This window comes from Chiroxiphia lanceolata, chromosome 15 (assembly GCF_009829145.1).
Source record: "Chiroxiphia lanceolata isolate bChiLan1 chromosome 15, bChiLan1.pri, whole genome shotgun sequence".
NCBI lineage: Eukaryota > Metazoa > Chordata > Aves > Passeriformes > Pipridae > Chiroxiphia > Chiroxiphia lanceolata.
This window is the reverse complement of record NC_045651.1, coordinates 10,679,363-10,697,519: the sequence shown is the minus strand read 5'-3', so window position 1 is coordinate 10,697,519 and position 18,157 is coordinate 10,679,363. Positions and strand designations below refer to the sequence as shown.

At 62.0% G+C, this 18,157-nt stretch overlaps 1 protein-coding gene across 5 annotated transcripts; it reads left to right on the top strand.

Moving 5' to 3' along the window:
* Positions 1-190: 190 nt before the first annotated feature.
* Positions 191-17,294, top strand: PDLIM7 (PDZ and LIM domain 7). 5 transcript variants are annotated; one of them, XM_032703331.1, is made up of 24 exons: positions 191-280; positions 1,518-1,624; positions 4,993-5,144; positions 5,439-5,469; positions 7,063-7,079; positions 7,678-7,832; positions 8,188-8,224; positions 8,821-8,859; positions 8,964-9,118; positions 9,452-9,488; positions 10,300-10,454; positions 10,822-10,858; positions 11,465-11,503; positions 11,626-11,780; positions 12,147-12,183; positions 13,008-13,046; positions 13,169-13,323; positions 13,677-13,713; positions 14,648-14,706; positions 14,839-15,073; positions 15,150-15,330; positions 15,492-15,612; positions 16,041-16,156; positions 16,393-17,294. In XM_032703331.1, exons 2-24 carry the CDS (start codon positions 1,520-1,522, stop codon positions 16,477-16,479), a joined length of 2,181 nt encoding a protein of 726 aa, XP_032559222.1. In that variant the 5' UTR covers positions 191-280; positions 1,518-1,519; the 3' UTR covers positions 16,480-17,294. The 5 variants fall into 5 exon arrangements, with proteins under 5 accessions (XP_032559222.1, XP_032559223.1, XP_032559224.1 ...); XM_032703332.1 differs by lacking the exons at positions 9,452-9,488; positions 10,300-10,454 and having other exon boundaries at positions 16,393-17,291; XM_032703333.1 differs by lacking the exons at positions 11,626-11,780; positions 12,147-12,183; positions 13,008-13,046 and having other exon boundaries at positions 16,393-17,291.
* Positions 17,295-18,157: the final 863 nt, after the last annotated feature.

The following is an 18,157-nucleotide window of genomic DNA, read 5'->3' as shown; positions in this document are numbered from 1 at the left end:
GGTGCCGTTCGGTCAATAAAGGCCCTGCCCGGACCCGGCTCCGCCGCTGCTGCGGGGGGGGCAGCTCTCGCCTCTCCGCCAGGGGGCGCCGCCGTGCCCGCCCTGCCGGGCAGGGGCGCGCGCGCTGATTGGTCGAACCGCCCACCGGCCCCGCCCCGTCCCGGTGCTACATAAGGCGGGTCTGGGCCGGGCGGGGGCGGTGCCCGGGTTCGAGTCCCGAGTCCGTCTGATTCGTTCGGCGCCGCTCCTCGCCCGCTCCGTCTGGCCCCCCCGGCCGCGGGTGAGTGGGGGTGCGGGGGGCTTAGGCGCGGCGGAGGGCTCCGTGCACTGCGGGGGAGATGGGGACGCAAGAGATGGAGGACTGGGGCCTGGGTCGGGGAGAAGGCGGATGATCGGGGTCGGGCCCGTGCGGGGAAAAGCCGGCGGGGAGGGGTGGTGCTGTGCGATGGGGAGGGGTCGCGTGGCCCTCTGCGGGGCAGGGGGGGCTCCCCAGCAGTCGGAAGGGCTGCCCAGGCTGTGCGGGCTGGGGACCCCCAGTCCGGCCGAACCTGGTCCCACCAGGAGGGGTGCGGGGTGTCCGCCCCGTCCCGGCGCCTCGCTGGAGCTTGCGCGGCTGCCGGGCGCCGGGAATGCCTGACACGCAGCTCTTCCCCCGGCCCTCCCGAGCGGAGAGCGGGCTGGTGTCGTCTTACACGCCTTATATAGCCCGCACCGGCCCGGGGAGAGCGGGGGCACGCTGGCCCCCGGCCCTGCAGCCGCCCCGCCGGCCCGTGCCGGGCGCAGGGAGTCCCGCAGCCGGCCCTGCTCCACCCCGGCAGGAAGGTCCTGGGGCGTTTTGCGGGGGTCTGGCGGCTCCATCCAGGTGAGGGGTGGCAAGAGGCTGGTGCCGGCCCATCTGCCCGGAGCCTTGGCCGGCTGACAGCTGTCAGGCAGGGGAGCGCTGGGATTCCCTCCCGCCAAAGCCCTGGAGATGGGCTCACTCCCAGGGAGCATCTGCTCAGCCGGCTGCTGGAGTGCCAGCCTGGCTGCTCTGCCAGGCACCTCAGGTGGCATCACGCAGCTCCTGCGCTGCTGCTGCTGCTGCTAATTCATCCGGCAAAATCGCTTCTGGTTCATATCCTTCCATACCTGCTGTTGCTTCTCTGCAGTCTAAACAGCCTGGGCTCTCAGCAATGTGAATTGCTGGGGTGCGGCAAGGGAGAGCACATCCCAGGTTTGGGAGGAGAGCGAAGCCCACAGACACTCCACTGTGGGTGGCAGCAGGGCTGTGTCTGGCTCTCTGGCACTAGTCAGTGTTAGCCTGGGCCCCTTAGCTCTGACGTTGCTGGAGGAGATGCTGATGGATTTGGGGTGCGTCTCTAACCACAGTGTAGGATGGTCAGGGTGGAGTTACAGCTGGAAATGTGACCTGCCTCCTTCTGTCCTGCCCTGCCAAGTGCTGGGCCCCCTCCTCGGCTGCTCTCCCTGCATTGTTCCCATGTATCTTAACACCAGGATCACACCCTCTTCCCTTGCAGAGATGGGCGACATGGAGTCCTACAAAGTGATGCTGAATGGGCCGGCACCCTGGGGCTTCAGGCTGCAGGGAGGGAAGGATTTCAGCATGCCACTCTCCATCTCCAGGGTAAGAGAAGCCAAGGCTGGTGACACCCATCCTTCCTCCTGCCTCTGTGGGAGGGAGGCCGTGGCAGCAGTGTCCAGGTGGCTGAGTCAGAGTCCTACAGGGGATGCAGATGAGTTGGGGCCCTGGGAGTGCTGCATCCTGCCCTGCCTGGCTCCACGTAGCCTCTTTGGTGCCTTATCAGCTGCAGCCCGGCACGGGGGTGTTCCGGGCAGAGAACTGCGGCAGAGACCTGAAATGCTGCACAGCCTCTGCAGAGGGGGGCAGGGAAGGCCCCTTCCGGAGCGTGCCCACCACAGGGGGAAGGGATCTGCTCTCTGAGATGTGGGACTGCCTTCCTGATTGGCACCCTAACGCTGGGATCGGCATCCCAGGACTCAGCCAATGCCCTTCTGCCCTCCCTTCCACTGCACAGCTCCTAACTCCATGCCTGAGCTCATCCCTGAAATGGGCAGGGAGAGGAGGAAGCTTGCCCTGCTGCCTGCACAGGGACATGATTCCCTCCACAAAACCGTCCCGTTTCTCCTGGGAGAACCGTTGTGCCGCAGCTGGTTGTGGCTGAGGCCTCTGGTTTGAGCTGTGCCCGGTGCAATGCTCAGCCAGGCCAGGTCTGTCCCCGGGCGGATGCTGGCCACGGCTCTGGCCACACAATTGCCTTATAAGCCTTGGAATGTGACTGCAATGCCTGTGCCTCTGGCGCTCGGGCAGCTGGCACGGAGGCTGCTTCTCAAAGGACAGCTTTGCTCGTGGCACCGGACGCTGCGTGGGGCCCTGTCCCCGGCACGAGCTCGGCACTGCATGCCTGTCCCAGAGGACACAGATCTCTGCAGCACCCAGGCAGGGAGGACGGGCCCTGAGGGCACCATGTGAGGCTGGAGTCACCAGCACCGCCGCCCCAGGGCCCACTGATCTGTGCTGAGCACGCAGAGAAGGCCTCAGCGAGTTTATTCTCTAAAAAATGTTTCTCTTGGCTGTGAGCCAGCGCTTAACAAAGGGTCTGGTCGGATGGAGGAGCCTCCCAAAGCCCAGGGCAGGGGCCTTATGAAACAGCACTTGGTGGGGCTCAGGCAGCGCTGCTGTCAGGAGCAGTGAGGGGATGTAGCCAGCTTTGGGGGGTTCTCTGTTAAGAGCAGGCTTTGTGGCAGGGCGATGTGCTCTGTCTGAGGGGAGGGGTGAGCCTTGCACTGCTCTGCACTCCAGAGACATTCCCAGCCCCTGAGCTCCTGCCCAGAGCACACTGCTGCCCTTGGCCACTGTTTCCCATGAGCTTGCCCTGCTAGAATGGGGTGGAAGGAAGTGTCCTGCCCCAGCTTTGAGGGCTGCAGTGGGGTCCTGCTCTGTGGGGCCAGGGACCACAGGGGGAAAGTAGCACTGGCGTGTGCTCTGGCTCTTGGCTGAGTCCCTCACTGTGACACTATTGGATGAACTGTCAGGCTGCTGCAGCTCACTGGCCACACACAAAAGAAGTGCCACTATGACCCCCTGCACATGGATCTCCCATGGCAAGGGGCTCTGCTGGGGTACTGACACCTGGGCAGACTGTACGCTACAGTCCCTGCGGCAGAGCCAGGGCAAGGGCTGCCATCTGGGGAGCTGGGTGCTGTGTGACACATCCCAGCCTCTGCCAGCTGGGGAAGAGGGGAGACCCTTGGTTCTGCTGGCAGGACGGTGCTGGGGGGATGCACCTTCCAGCCTCTCCCCACCATGCTGGGTGATGCTCTGTCCTGGGGGTCCCTGGAAGGGGTGGCAGGTGGACATCTCTCTGGGTGGGGTGACAGAGGTGCAGGGAACAAAGGACTGGCTGGGCAGAGAAGGGAGGAAGGAAACCCTGGGTTTAGGTTAGCAGGCCTGGGTGGGAAGCGGGAGGACTGGCACTGCCACAGCTCCCAGCTGAGCTGGCACCTGCCACAGGGGTTTCCTGGTGTGCCAGCATGGAGGGGGACGGAAAGTGCTGACCGGGCTGGGTGAGGCTGTGTGACGCAGCCTGACGTGCTTTCCCCTTCCCAACTGGCCGTGTGAAAACATTTCCCAGCTCCTGCTCCTGCCTGCAAACCCACACAGCCGCCCTGTGTGCCTTCCCCAGCCCTCCAGGGCAGCAAGCCGGGGCTTGCAGCAGCATGGCCAGCCGGCACTGCCGAGGGCACCCTCCAGTGCTGGGCAGGAGGAGCAGGCACTGAGCTGAGGGGTGGCAGCAGGATGCAGGTGGAGCCGAGCCACATCCAACCCGGCTATGGAGTTTGGCCTCACATGGAGCGCCAGTGTTGGTGTAGGGAAGGGGAATGTGGCTCTGGGGTGAGCCAGGCTCTGCGCACAGGCAAGGAGGGGCCAGGACTCAGCGGCAGGGATTTTTCAGCCCTCTGACAGTGCTGGGAATCTGGCTCGCTCCTTTTATGTTCACGTCGAACAGGACTTGAGGAAATACTTGGCCCGGGTTCAAGCGCCTCGAGTTCTTCCATGCTGGAGGAGCAGGAATGGCTGCACCCTGCCCACGTCTGTCTGTCTGTCAGTGCCTGGGAGCTGTGTGCGGTGCTCTGGGCCATGCTCGCCTCTGGCTGTGCATCCCTGATGGGAGGGGAGGGCAGGACAGGCTCCACTTCCCAGCACGGGGCTGACGTAGAGCCGTGCAATGGAGCCACAGCGGGGGCAAGGCGCATCCCTGGCACTGTGGCCAGGAAGGAGAACCCGTGGCCGTGCTCTCAGCTGTCCCGGCGCGGACGTCTGGGGGAGCAGCGTGGGTGGGGGCGGGTGTCTCCCTGCCTTGGGAGGGCTCCTGCTCCTCTGTGGGAATGAGGTAATGTCTGCGCCTGCTGGGAACGGGACGGGAGCATGGAGCGCGGGCGGCTGGGGGGAGTGCCCAAGGGGTGCCTCCCCTGACCCCCCCTCGCCCCAGGCGAAGGGCTGGACATGCCTGTGGTTTGCAGTGAGATGTGGGCTGCCCAAAGGGCCCTGACTCACTGTGCTCCCTTCCTGCCCCGGGACCACAGGGATGGCTCTGAGGGGTGGCTGGGCTTCCTGCCGAGGCTGAGCCAGCACCGCCTCCGTGTTTGGCGTCATGGGGATGAGGCCCCGGGGTGCTGGCAAGGTCCCCAGCCGTGCCAAAAGGCAGGGACTGGGCAGCACCCTGGGGTACTGCTTTGCCCTCTGCTGCTGCTGCCAAGGGGAAGAAGCTGCTCTGGGCTCATGCACTGGGAAATGAGGAGTGAGCTGGGTGTTCCCACCTTCCCCTGGGTCAGGCCTGTGTGGATATCCTGTGCTGGGCTGGGAGCCTGAGCCCCAACAGACCCCTTGCCTTCATGAGGACGAGGACGTCCCTCTACTCCCGAGCCAGCACTTGGCTGTTCCAGCTCTCCCTGATTCTGTCTGTCTTGCAGCTGACTCCAGGTGGGAAGGCGGCTCAGGCTGGTGTGGGAGTGGGCGACTGGGTGCTATACATCGACGGGGAGAGCACCAGTGCCATGACACACATTGAGGCCAGAACAGGATCCGTGCGTGCGGGGGACAGGCTCTGCCTCACCCTGAGCAGGTAGGAATCATGGGTCCTGCAAACATGGGGTCTTGGTGTGGCCAAAGCATAGCCAGGGCCATCTCCCAGCATCTCAATATCCTGGCATCACTGCTCTTTGCTCAGAGCTGGGCAGCCCCTGGCTGGATCTGAGGGCTCAGCTTGGCTGGATGAGGCTTAGCCTGGCTGTGAGCCACAGAGCAGTGCCAGCGGGCCATGGCTCCCCTTGGGTGGTTGTTGCATCCCTGGGGTACCAGCGTCCCAGCAGTGCCTGGGCCAGTTCCAGCACCTGCCCATCTGTCTCCTCTCTTGCAGAGCCCAGAACCAGCTGGGGAAGCCGCAGAAGGTACGTGTCGCTCCTAGTGCTGCAGTGTCAGCTAAACCTTGTCTCAGGGAAAGGGACTCTCTGAGTGTAGATGGATAAATAGATTTTGCTCCTGGGGTTCACAGGCTTTTAGGGGACTGGGGTGTGTTTGGAGATCTAGATAACCCCAGTTATCCTCCCCAGTGGAGGAGCAGCTCTGACCTCTGGCACTGTGAAGGATCAGAGGGAACAGGGTCTGCCCAGGAGGCAGCTTGGCCCAGGCTGTCTGTGCCCCTGCTGGTGCCAGGTGTGGGCAGGGGGTCCAGAGAGGCCAGTGCAGGGAGGAGACTTGGGCAGGGTGCAGCACAGTGTTTTGCTGGTGCTGGGAAGTGCCCGGCATAGGGAGGCAGGGCTGAGGCCGGTGACCAGTGGCTCCTGGATGGAAGCCACCTACACTGGGTTCAGCTTTGTGCCACAGGACGGTTGCAATGGGTGTGTGTGCATGTGCACCGCCCTGCCATGGGCAGCAGCAAGTGTCCGGGGCACCTACTAATCCTCCAATGACCCTCAGGCTGGATTTGTGACCTGCTGTCACTGGGCTGGCTGCTCTGTGGAGAGAGGTGCCAGCCTGGCAGAGCCCAGTGTCCAAGGTGCACGTGCTGTCCAGCTTTCCTACCTGGCTGCCTGCTGCGCTGCCTGGCCCAGGGCTGCCCTTTGCATGCTGCTTGATGTGTGAGCCCGTGTCTGTGTGTTTTGTCTCGCTCAGGACTCACTCCCCTGCTCTGAACCCCTGAAATAAACTTCGCTCCCAGCACCGCCCTCAACAAAACAGCTCGGCCCTTTGGGGCCGGCTCGCCTCCGAACCCACAGCCCGGGCTGGTGACGAAACCTGTGACGTACGCGCCCCTGGCGCCCGCCTGCACCCCCCAGCACAATGGGTATGTTGCTGTCTGTCCTGCTCCCTGAGGACTGGGGGGAGCCCGCTGCCCGGCCCTGCTGTGCCTTGCATGCCAGACACCGTGGGTGGGAGTGGGTGAGAGTACCCGTGCTGGGGTCCCCGGTGGCTGGTGCTGAGGTGGCACAACAGGACTGTTGCACACAGAGACACACAGCCACACTTGTGCCAATCCCTAGCTCAGGGACGTGTCAGCCTGCGGGGAGTCCTGCAAGGCATGACACAGCAGCTGTAGCAGGACACTGGCTGGCATCTGCAGCAGCAGGGAAACGGTGGCTGCCTGGGGATATCCTGCTGGTCCCCCGGCTGGTGGGATAGGGTGAGCAGAGTGAAGCCCTCCAGCCCTGCACAGCACCATCATCACCCGGCTCTGCTAGCTGCCTGTGTCTGGCAGCTCCTGTCCCTCCTGAGAGCTGCTGTGGTGCCCTGGAACTGGGCAACGGGGTGGGATGTGGCACCCAGGCCTGTTCTGGGGGTTGAGGGAGCACAGTCTGGTCCATTGGCATCTGCCCCTGTGTCCCGGTGTGCTCACAGCCCTGGGCGAGCCGGGTGTGAGTCTCAGGGGTAGAGGGACTAATGTAGGCCATAGGTGAGCTCTGGAACTTCTTGGGTGCTGCAGATCTAATTTCACCTTCCTTTTTCTTTCTTTCTCTACTCCCTTCTCTTTCCCTCTCCTACAGGTGCTGAGCCTTGACAAGTCAGTAAGCCTTTGCCTGCTCTCTCTATCCTCCCACATGCCTCTTCCTGCTATTGCCCCATTCTCTGGGGCAGGGCCAGCCTGGGGACGGGCAGCACGTGCTTCTCTGCCTGTGTGGGTGGGTCACTTCTGGCAGCAAGCTGTCCCCAACCTGAAGGGCAAGGCTGCCTGTCTCTGTTCAGCTGCTGGGGCCTGGAGTGTCCTTGTGTGTGGTCCCTTCCCTGGTCACCAAGATGTGGCTCAGCCGGAAAGGGCTGATGGGCTGTGCTGGGCACCCTGCCCAGGGGCAGGTGGCATGCCATGGGCAGTCACTAGGCTCTGGTGCAGCTCTCCCGGTGGTGGTTTTTTGAACATCTCTTATTCTTGCTCTGTCCTTTCTCCTTCTGGCCCTTGGGGCCAGTATCACACTATCAGTCCAAAATCGGTCCTTCGTGGGCCAGGTCTTTACTGGAGAGGAGTAGAAGGGTGGGGAGTAAGGACATGTGTGTGTCTTGAGTACTGTGTGCTGTGGTTCTTTGCCAGGGGAGGTGTGGGGCAGCCCCAGGGAAGTGATGCCATGAGATCTGTCAGATTTGACAGATGACTCTGTCACTCACAGGCAGCCCCCTCAGCTGCTGGAGCCCCCCAGCAGCCCCGTGTGCGACCCTGTGAAGTTGCGGATGTTAGAGGACATTGACGACTCGCAGCCCCACAGCTGGACCTCCCAGTCCCGCTCCTTCCGCAAACTGGCCCGGCTGGTGGGCGCAGAGAGCAGTGAGTTCCCACGTGCCCTGGCACTGGCTGGCTGCCCAGCTTTGCCAGGGCAACTGGAGCTGGAAAAAGACTGTGGTGCATTGTGGCACTTGAGTGTTGTTTTTGGCCCCATGTGGCCCCTGTGGGCCAGCTGAGCCAGTGGGAGCTGCCTGGGGCTGTGCGTGGGCTCGTGGTGGTGCCGCTGGTCTGGGGCTGTGCTCTGCCCCGTGGCTGGGCAGGGCTGTGCAATGGGGCAGGTGGGTGGCTGGAGGAGAGGGCGTTTTCCCTTTCCTGTTCCTTTTCCATTTCTTTTGTCTCTGGGCCTCAGTTGCCGCAGACTGACTCCATCTTCCCCTTTCTCTCCTGTTGCATTCAGTGGAGGATGGTGAGGATGAGCTTGTTAAAAAGCCCAGGTAAGGGGACCGTGTGCAGGGGTGGTAGCAGGAGCCACAAGATGCTCAGCCCACGTGGCTGCTTCATCCTCACAGCTTGCAGTCACTCTGGGGATGCTCTTTGCCCTGTTGTTGTTTCTTCTTTCCTCCTCCTCCATCCTCTCCCCTTCCCAGAGATGAGCTGTTGGTGGAGCCGCAGAGCCTGCCCTGGGCTCAGCCCACCATGGGCACTGCCAGTGCTCAGCCACTGCTCTGAGTGTCACCTTGGGAGGGTCCTGCCCGGACACCCACTGGCCAGATGGGATGTCCTGTGCCGGGTAGGACCTGCTGGGCACTGCTGGCACCAAGCTGGGGAGACCAAACTCTGCCATTGCTATTTAAGCAAATGGTATCTGGAGAAGGCTGATGGCACTAGCAACACATTGCTAGGGGTGCTGTGAGGTTCCAGGCATTGCCGGAACCTGGGGCGCAGTGTGCCCTGAGCCTGGTGTGGGACGGCTGGGCAGAGCTGGGTGAGTGTTGCCAACTTCTCCTTGTGCTGGAGTGCATTTGTGAGGGATGGGCTGAACCCTGGTCAAATCCTGAGTGTTGTGCTGCTGTTTTTTTCAATACCACAGGGATGCCCATGGGTCTGGCTGGGGCACAGTGGAGCAGTGGTGAGTGCGAGGGTCTGACGAGGGCACCTTTGGGAGCACTACCCTGTGCTGAAGCAGGGTCTGTGCTTCGTGTTGGCTGAGCTCCTGCCCTCTGTCACTCACAGGCAGCCCCCTCAGCCGCTGGAGCCCCCCAGAAGCCCCGGGTGTGATCCTGGGAAGCTGCGGATGTTAGAGGACGCTGAGGACTGGCAGCCCCGCACCGGGACCTCCCAGTCCCGCTCCTTCCGCAAACTGGCCCAGCTGACGGGCACAGATGGCAGTGAGTTCCTGCAGGGCCTGGTGCTGGCTGGGGGTGATGGACTGTGTTAGCCAGAATCTGACAGAGGTTGTGGGGTGATGTGTCACTAAAGGTTTAGTTTTGGCTCCCTTGAGGGCAGCTGAGCCAGCGGGAGCTGCCTGGGGCTGTGTGTGAGCTCGTGGTGGTGCCGCTGGTCTGGGGCTGTGCTCTGCCCCATGGCTGGGCAGGGCTGTGCAATGGGGTAAGGGATGGTGAGTGGGGAGGTTGGTTTTCTTCTTTTCCCTTCCTGCTGTGCCTGGTCCTTGGTTGCCCCAGACTGACTCCATCTTCCCCTTTTTCTCCTGTTGCACGCAGTGGAGGATGGTGAGGATGAGCTTGTTAAAAAGCCCAGGTAAGGGGAGCGTGTGCTGGGTTGGCAGTAGGAGCTACAACATGCCCACCCTGGGCTCAGCCCACCTGGCTGCTTCATCCTCACAGCTTGCAGTCACTCTAGAGAAGCTCTTTTCCCTGTTGCTCTTTCTCTTCTCCTCTCCTTGTCCTCCACCCTCAGGTCCCTCTGTCTTCTCCATCTCCCCGGAGATGAGCTGCTGGCAGAACCGCAGAGCGTGACCTGTGCTCACCCCACAAGAGGCACTGCCAGTGCTCAGCCACTGCTCTGACCATCACCTTGGGAGGGTCCTGCCCAGGCACCCACCTGCTAGATGGGGTCCCCAAATGGGGTGTCCCTGTGCTGGGTAGGACCTGCTGGGCACTGCTGGCATGGAGCTGGGGAGGCTGAGATGCAGCACTGTGTACTGGACACAGTGGGTGGGGGTGGCTGGTGGCACTGATAACACCTTGATTGGGGTGTTGGGAGTTCCTGGGCAGGGACTGGACCTGGGGTACGATGTTTTGGTGGGCTGTAAGGCTGGTCAGGAGTGAATGCCGATGGTGTTTCCGTAAGGCTTGTGTATCCCTGAGCTGGTGGGGCATACGGGAAGGATGGGCTAAGCCATGGGTCAACCACTGACTGTTGTGCCACCGTTCTTTCTGATACCACAGGGATGCCTGTGTGTCCAGCTGGGGTACAGGGCAACAGCGATCAGTGCTGGGGTCTGGCAGAAGTGTTGGCATGTGGCGGGGCACCTTTGGGAGCACTACCCTGTGCTGAAGCAGGGTCTGTGCTTAGTGCTGGCTGAGCTCCTGCCCTCTGTCACTCACAGGCAGCCCCCTCAGCTGCTGGAGCCCCCCAGCAGCCCCGTGTGCGACCCTGTGAAGTTGCGGATGTTGCAGGACATTGATGACTCGCAGCCCCACACTTGGACCTCCCAGTCCCGCTCCTTCCGCAAACTGGCCCGGCTGGTGGGCGCAGACAGCAGTGAGTTCCCATGTGGCCCGGCACTGGCTGACAGGCTGGGTGTGCTCAGCTTTGCTGGGGCATCTGGAACTGGATAAAAGCCGTGCTGTGTTGTGGCAGTGGGGCATTGGTTTTGGCCCCATGTGGGCCCTCTGTGGCAGCTGAGCCAGTGGGAGCTGCCTGGGGCTGTGTGCAGGCTCGTGGTGGTGCCACTGGTCTGGTGCCATCCTCTGCCTCGTGGTTGGGCAGGGCTGTGCATTGGCACAAGGGGGCAGCAGGAGGAGAGGGCGTTTTTCCTTCCTTTCCCTTCCCTTTCCTTCCTGCTGTGCGTGGGCCTCAGGTGCCACAGCCTGACTCCATGTCCCCCTTTCTCTCCTGTTGTGCTTAGTGGAGGATGGTGAGGATGAGCTTGATAAAAAGCCCAGGTAAGGGGAGCATGGGAATTGGTGGCAGTAGGAGCCACAAGGTGCCCACCTGGGGCTCAGCCCACCTGGCTGCTTCATCCTCACAGCTTGCAGTCACTCTGGGGATGCTCTTTGCTCTGTGCAGATTCTTTTCTCCGTCTTGGTCCTCTCCATCTCCCAGACTCGGGCTGTTTCCAGTGCTGCACAAGAGGCACCACCGGTGCTCAGCCACTGCTCTGACTATCACCTCAGGAGGGTTCTGCCTGGGCACCTAGCTGTCAGACAGGCTGTCCCCATGTGAGGTGTGCAGGCAGGACCCTCTGGGCACTGCTGGCATGGAACTGGGGAGGCTGAAGTGCAGCACTGTGGGCTGGACACAGTGGATGGGGATGGCTGATGGCACTGACAGCACCTTGCTGGGGGTGTTGGGGGCTGCTGGGCTGCAACTGGTCTTGGGGCATTATGTTCCATGCGGTTGTGGAGCAGCTGCAAGGCTGGTTGGGAGTCAGTGCTGCCACCATTTTCACATGGCTTGTGCCTCCATGGGACTGAGTACATATGGGAAGGATGGGCCGAGCCATGGATCCACCATTGACAGTTCTGCTACTGTTTTTTCCAATGCCACAGGGATGCCCATGGGTCCAGCTGGGGTATGGTGGAGCAGCGGTGAGTGCCAGGGTCGGGCAGAGGTGTTGGCATGTGGCGGGGCACCTTTGGGAGCACTACCCTGTGCTGAAGCAGGGTCTGTGCTTGGTGCTGGCTGAGCTCCTGCCCTCTGTCACTCACAGGCAGCCCCCGCAGCCGCTGGAGCCCCCCAGAAGCCCCGGGTGTGATCCTGGGAAGCTGCGGATGTTAGAGGACGCTGAGGACTGGCAGCCCCGCACCGGGACCTCCCAGTCCCGCTCCTTCCGCAAACTGGCCCAGCTGACGGGCACAGATGGCAGTGAGTTCCTGCAGGGCCTGGTGCTGGCTGGGGGTGATGGACTCTGTTGGGGTAGCCAGAATCTGACAGAGACTGTGGGATCATGTGACACCAGGGCTTTGGTTTTGGCTCCAAATCATCCCTTGAGGGCAGCTGAGCCAGCGGGAGCTGCCTGGGGCTGTGTGTGAGCTCGTGGTGGTGCCACTGGTCTGGGGCTGTGCTCTGCCCCATGACTGGGCAGGGCTGTGCAATGGGGTAAGGGGATGGTGGGTGGGGAGGTCGATTTTCCTCCTGTTCCTTTTCCTTGCCCTTTTCCTTCCTGCTGTGCCTGGTCCTTGGTTGCCCCAGACTGAATCCATCTTCCCCTTTTTCTCCTGTTGCACACAGTGGAGGATGGTGAGGATGAGCTTGTTAAAAAGCCCAGGTAAGGGGAGCATGTGCAGGGGCTGCATGTCCCAGGCAGTTGTCTGGGCACTGCTGGCTCTGAGCTGGGCATGCTGAGCTGCACCTTAGCTTTTCGGGTGTATGGGTAGTGGAGGAGTCTGATGGCTCTGGGAAACCTCACGATGAGATGTTGGGAGGTGCAAGGTAGTGCCTGCACTTGGGACACATTGTCCCTTGAGCCTGGTGTGGAGCTGCCAGGCAGACAGACTGAGCTGGGTGAGTACCACCAGCTTGTTTGCCCTCACTCTCGCTGCTTGTGGTGACTCTCAGGAAGCTCTTTACCCTGTAGTGGTTTCTTGTCTCCCTCTCTGTCCTCTCCCTCTCCCAGAACTGACCTGTTGACAGAGCCACAGAGCCCCCCCTGCCCTCAGCCCACAACAGGCAGTGCCAGTGCTCAGCCACTGCTTTGACCATTACCTCGGGAGGGTCCTGCCTGGACACCCACCAACCATACGCGTGTCCCCAAATGGGGTGTCCCTGTGCTGGGCAGGACCCGCTGGGCACTGCTGGCACCCGGCTGAGGAGGCTGAGATGCAGCACCGTGTGCTGGACACAGTGGGTGGGGGTGGCTGGTGGCACTGATAACATCTTGATTGGGATGTTGGGAGGCACTGGACAGCAGCTAGTCCTGGGGCATGATGTCTTGTGGGGCCGTGGAATGGCTGTAAGGCTGGTCAGGAGTGAATGCTGTCGACATTTCCATGAGGCTCGTGTATCTCTGAGGCTGTGGGTGTGTATGTCAGGGGTGGGCTGAGCCATGGGTCAACCATTGACTGTCGTGCCGCCGTTTTTTCGATGCCACAGGGATGCCCGTGGGTCCAGCTGGGGTATGGTGGAGCAGCGGTGAGTGCCAGGGTCGGGCAGAGGTGTTGGCATGTGGCGGGGCACCTTTGGGAGCACTACCCTGTGCTGAAGCAGGGTCTGTGCTTGGTGCTGGCTGAGCTCCTGCCCTCTGTCACTCACAGGCAGCCCCCGCAGCCGCTGGAGCCCCCCAGCACCCCTGGGTGCAACCCTGGGAAGCTGCGGATGTTAGAGGACGCTGAGGACTGGCAGCCCCGCACCGGGACCTCCCAGTCCCGCTCCTTCCGCAAACTGGCCCAGCTGACGGGCACAGATGGCAGTGAGTTCCTGCAGGGCCTGGTGCTGGCTGGGGGTGCCAGACTTTACCTGGGTTGCTGGAGCCCAGCAGGGGCTGTATTGTGGCACCAGTGTTGTTTTTGGCCCTGTGTGGTCCCTGTGGGCAGCTGAGCCAGCGGGAGCTGCCTGGGGCTGTGTGTGGGCTCGTGGTGGTGCTGCTGCTGGTCTGGGGTTGTGCTCTGTCCCATGGCTCTGGCCCAAGGGCTGTGCCTTGGGGCAGGGGGATGGCTGGTGGGGAGGTCGGTTTTCCTCCCTTCCCTTTCCCCTCTTGCTGTGTCTGGGCCTGGGTCTCAGCAGACTGACTCTGTTTCCTCCTTTTTCTCCTGCTGCGCTCAGTGGAGGATCATGATGAGATGTTTGTTAGGAAGCCCAGGTAAGGGGAGTGTGTGGCAGCAGGAGCCCCGTGGGGCTGCATGTCCTGGGCAGGACCTGTTGGGCATTGTTGCTCCTCAGCTGGGAATGCTGAGCTGCACCATCGTGTCCCAGAAACAGCAGGTTGGGGGTGACTGATGGCACTGGCAAAATCCTGCTGGGGTGTTTTGATGTTTGGGCAGCACCTGCACCTGGGGCATGGTGTCTTGTGGGCCTGGTGTGGGGCAGCTGGGCAGAGCTGGTGGGTGTCACCCACTTCTCCCTGTGTGGGACAGGGAAGGGAGCCAGGACTGGTCCTCGCTCCATGAAGCTGGGCAGGAGTGGTGCACCGCACCCCAGTTTTTGCCTTCACCTGTCTGTGATGCCTTCTGCCCTCGTGCTGTGGCCCTTAGGTTCCAGCTCTGCCCAGTTTGCTCTGCCACTAATAAAAGCTCCTGGGTTTGTAGCCATCTCCTTCTTGTGTTTACCCTGGAGAGGAACAGAGCCACCGGCTCTCCCTCAGTCCCTATCCCCTCTTTTGGGTGGGCTGCGCCTCTCTGGCCCTGGCTTGCCCTGCTTGTCCCCAGTTCTGCTGAGTTGGGCCCCAGGGCTCCCTGCGTCACGCTGGGTCCGAGCCCCTCTGCACCCCCATGTGACTGTGAGTGATCACCGTGTGTGAGCAGACAGCCAGAGTCTGTGGGGTACCTGGGGCCCCTGGTCAGTCTGAAGCAGCCCAGATCCCTCCCTCCTGCCACTCCTCAGACCACCACAGTGGGTACCAGACACCCTAGGGGTGCTGTGTCTTGGCAGGGCTTGATGGTACCTCATCACCAAACCAGCTACCGGCTGGGCACGGGGGCTTGGCCAGGTCCTGCCTGCTTGTTGGGGTGGGGGGCCCTGCCTGCACCCTCTGGGCAGCAGAGTGGGGCAGGCTGGATTAACTGGGTGTTCTGTAGCCAGGTCTCCGTGTCGGACCCATCTCCAGGAGCAGCGATGAAGACTGAGCCAGGACTGGGTGAGCAAAACATCTCTGGGCTTTTTGGGAGAGGGGTGGGGCTGCTGGGTGATGCCACTCACCCAGCCACGGGTTCTGGGAGGGGGCTGCAGAGGAGTCAGGACTGTCGTAGAGATGTGTGTGTTCATGCAGCCCCCAGGACCCCCACTGCCACCCCGGGCCCCACCAGCCGCCCACCGTGGGCTGTGGACCCGTCGTTCGCCGAGCGCTACGCCCCGGACAAGACGAGCACGGTGGTGAGCAAGCACAGCCAGCCGGCCACGCCGACCCCCATGCAGAACCGCAGCTCCATCGTGCAGGCGGCCCAGCAGGCCCCCGAGGGGCCTGGCTGCACCCCCCTCTGCTACAAGTGCAACAAGGTCATCAGGTGAGCCCTGACCACTGCCACCCCCTGCCAGTGTCCTGGGCCCTGGCATGGCTGACATGGCTCTGTCCTGCCACAGGGGACGGTACCTGGTGGCACTGGGACATTATTACCATCCCGAGGAGTTCATCTGCTGCCAGTGCAGGAAGGTGCTGGATGAGGGCGGCTTCTTTGAGGAGAAAGGTTCCATCTTCTGCCCCAAGTGCTACGATTCACGCTACGCGCCCAGCTGTGCCAAGTGCAAGAAGAAGATCACCGGAGTGAGTGTCCCTCAGTCTGTCCTGCACCTCCTGTCCTTGCTCCCCGCTCACCTATGGGTGCCTGGCTCTCTCCCTTCCCACCCTAATCCCATCCCATGGGATCCCTTGTCCCTTCCTGCCCTGGGTGGTCCTGCCCCTGGCTGACAGTGGCTCCCTTCCAGGAGGTCATGCATGCTCTGAAGATGACCTGGCACGTGCAGTGCTTCACTTGCAATGCCTGCAAAACTCCCATCCGCAACCGAGCCTTCTACATGGAGGAGGGACAGCCCTACTGTGAGAGAGGTAGGATCCAGGGACCCCATGTGTCACCCCATGTGGCTATGGTACACAGTTGGGGCTCAGCAGCTGCCCACAGGGGTGGAGGGGTGAGCTACCCTGGGCCATGGAGAGCTCCTGCAGCCCCGAGTCCTCCATCCCAGTCCTCCCAGTCCTGCCATCGCTCCTGTGTTGCCATGGTGATGAGGGAGGATGTACATCAAAGTGAGTGCTGCACCCTGGGAGATGAGGTTTGCCTCTTCCCTGCAGCCCTATGGTGCTGGGCCACCTGCATGGCCCGGGCACTTTGTCTGGGGCATTGTCCCCTCAGGACTGGCAGCAGGTTGGCCCCAGGCTGTGCCTGTGGGATCCCGGTTGAGCTGCAGCCCTGCTCCTCTGGGATGAGGGGCTGTGGTGCAAAGAAATGCTGACCTGGGCTCTACCTCTCCTCACAGACTACGAGAAGATGTTTGGCACCAAGTGCCGTGGCTGTGACTTCAAGATTGATGCTGGGGACCGGTTTCTGGAGGCCCTTGGGTTCAGCTGGCACGACACTTGCTTCGTCTGTGCGGTGAGCCATGTGCCTGTGTCTCTCTCCAACAGTCATGCCCTGCGTGGGGTACACCAGCAGCACAAGGACTCTGCTGCTGGTTTTCCCCACATGGCTCTGTGCTGGGGGCTTGGGAATTGGCTCTCAGCCTTTTGGTCCCTGGCACCTGGGTGACACCAGTGCTGGGCCCTGGGGGTAGGGGAGACCTGGAGGCTGACTCAGCCCCCCAACCTGACCACCTGTACTCTCCTTCCCAGATCTGCCAGACCAACCTGGAAGGGAAGACATTCTACTCCAAGAAGGACAAGCCGCTCTGCAAGAGCCATGCTTTCTCCCATGTGTGAGGGGTGGAAGTTCAGCTGTGCCCACGCATGCCCCTGGCCCTGCATGCTCCTCTCCCCCCATCCTGATGCCTCCAGGGAGCCAGGCTGGGCCCTTGGCCCTTCTCCTTGCTCCTGCCTTTTTCCTGGCAGCTCCTGGCCTGAATTCAGCTGGAGACAGTGCTGGGTGCAGAGCCCTTATAGCTGGGTGACTTCTTCTGTGCTTCCTGACTGGCCCTAGGAGCCCTGGGAAGGGAATGCTGCATGGATTTCCTGCCCCTGAACCACGCAGCATAGTGGGCACAGCCATGCTGAGGCTGGAATCGGGGATGCTGTGGCTCAACCAGGCTGCTCCCTTGCTGCCTGGCAGCTCAGTGCTGGGGCAGGGATGTTCCTAACACATCCCTGAATGGGTGAGGACCAACCCCCTGCCACACTCTTCCTCACCTTCCCTGCTGTGTGTTTAGTGCATGGGGCTGGAGACCCAGCCCTGCTCCCCTACCCACAGCAGCCCCCCAATCACCCCACAAACTGCTGCAGTGGCTTCCTGCCCTGGCTGCATTCCAAGGGGAGTCCATGCCTTGCAACCCCACTGCTCCCCTGAGGCTGGCAGCACCCCCACCCTGGTGTGCCCCAGCCCTGGGCTGGCAGCTTGTGTTGATGGCCAGCTGGCTGTCTGCTCCTGCAAGGCTTGGGCACGGCTTCCTACCAAAGAGTGCTCTGTCACCACCGTCCTGGGCCCATCGATGCCTCCCCCCAACCCACACCCTCTGGTCGGGCTGCACTGATGTAGCCACGGTGCTTTTAATGCCTTTAATAAACACATCTCTGCGAGTGCCGGCTGTCTCCAGGCCTGTGGTTTTGCCGAGCGAAGTGCAGCCAGCTGGGAAGGTCATGCTCTGCCCTCATCCTGCCCCCCCTGGGGCCTGACTCAGCTCCTTCCAGCTTTCCAGGGAAAATCTTCACCTCTGATTTCTCCTCCTCTGCCCGTGTCAGCCTGGGCTGGACCCCTTGTGCTGCCTGGGTCATCCCTCTGTTTGTAGCAGGCAGGATCACTAACAGAGGAGGTAACTAATCTGAGGGGCAGAACGCAGCGAGGGGAAATGGGGCAGGGGTCAGACCCTAGTGGTCCCCCCTTACTTGGCAGCGTCCTTTGGTCCCTGCTGTGCCCTGGCCCCGAGTCCTGCACAGGGGACGAGAAGTCATGGGACACACATGGGCCACGTGCACCAGCTCTGGGCGTTCTCCGGCGTGGGGCAGCCAAGCGTTCGCTCACGCGATGCAGCTGCTGTCCCAGAGGATGGGTGTGAGGCCGTGCCGGCACCTCTGCCTGGAACAGGCTTGAGGGCAGCGGGTGTGGGGAAGCGGGTGTTCTCCTCCTGCTCCTCTCTGACAGCTGGAACGGTCATTAATAATTGCAGCTCTTGCAGTGATGAGCAATTGTAAGGAAAATTGTCTTGCTAATCTACTGGAAGGTTCTGCCGGGGGCAGGAGCTGGCTCTGGGAAGCCAAATGCCTCCTGGCATCACCCAGATCTGGGCAGTAGTGCCACATCTTCCTACTGCCGGCTGCAGGAGTGCAGGAGTGCAAAACCCCGTCAAAGATGAGGTGGGGAAAGGAGTGATGGAGACAGGCTGGGGCTGGGCGCTCAGGCTGGGGCACGTGTGGGCAGTGGGTCACACTGAGAAGCAGCAGGACACAG

Bases quoted from the DNA above. Each gene is read 5' to 3' on its own strand.
- PDLIM7 (XM_032703331.1), top strand. From the start codon at position 1,520: ATGGGCGACATGGAGTCCTACAAAGTGATGCTGAATGGGCCGGCACCC. The intron at 9,489-10,299 runs GTAAGGGGAGCG...TGTCACTCACAG, and splicing joins GAGCTTGTTAAAAAGCCCAG to GCAGCCCCCTCAGCTGCTGG. The intron at 13,047-13,168 runs GTGAGTGCCAGG...TGTCACTCACAG, and splicing joins TGGGGTATGGTGGAGCAGCG to GCAGCCCCCGCAGCCGCTGG.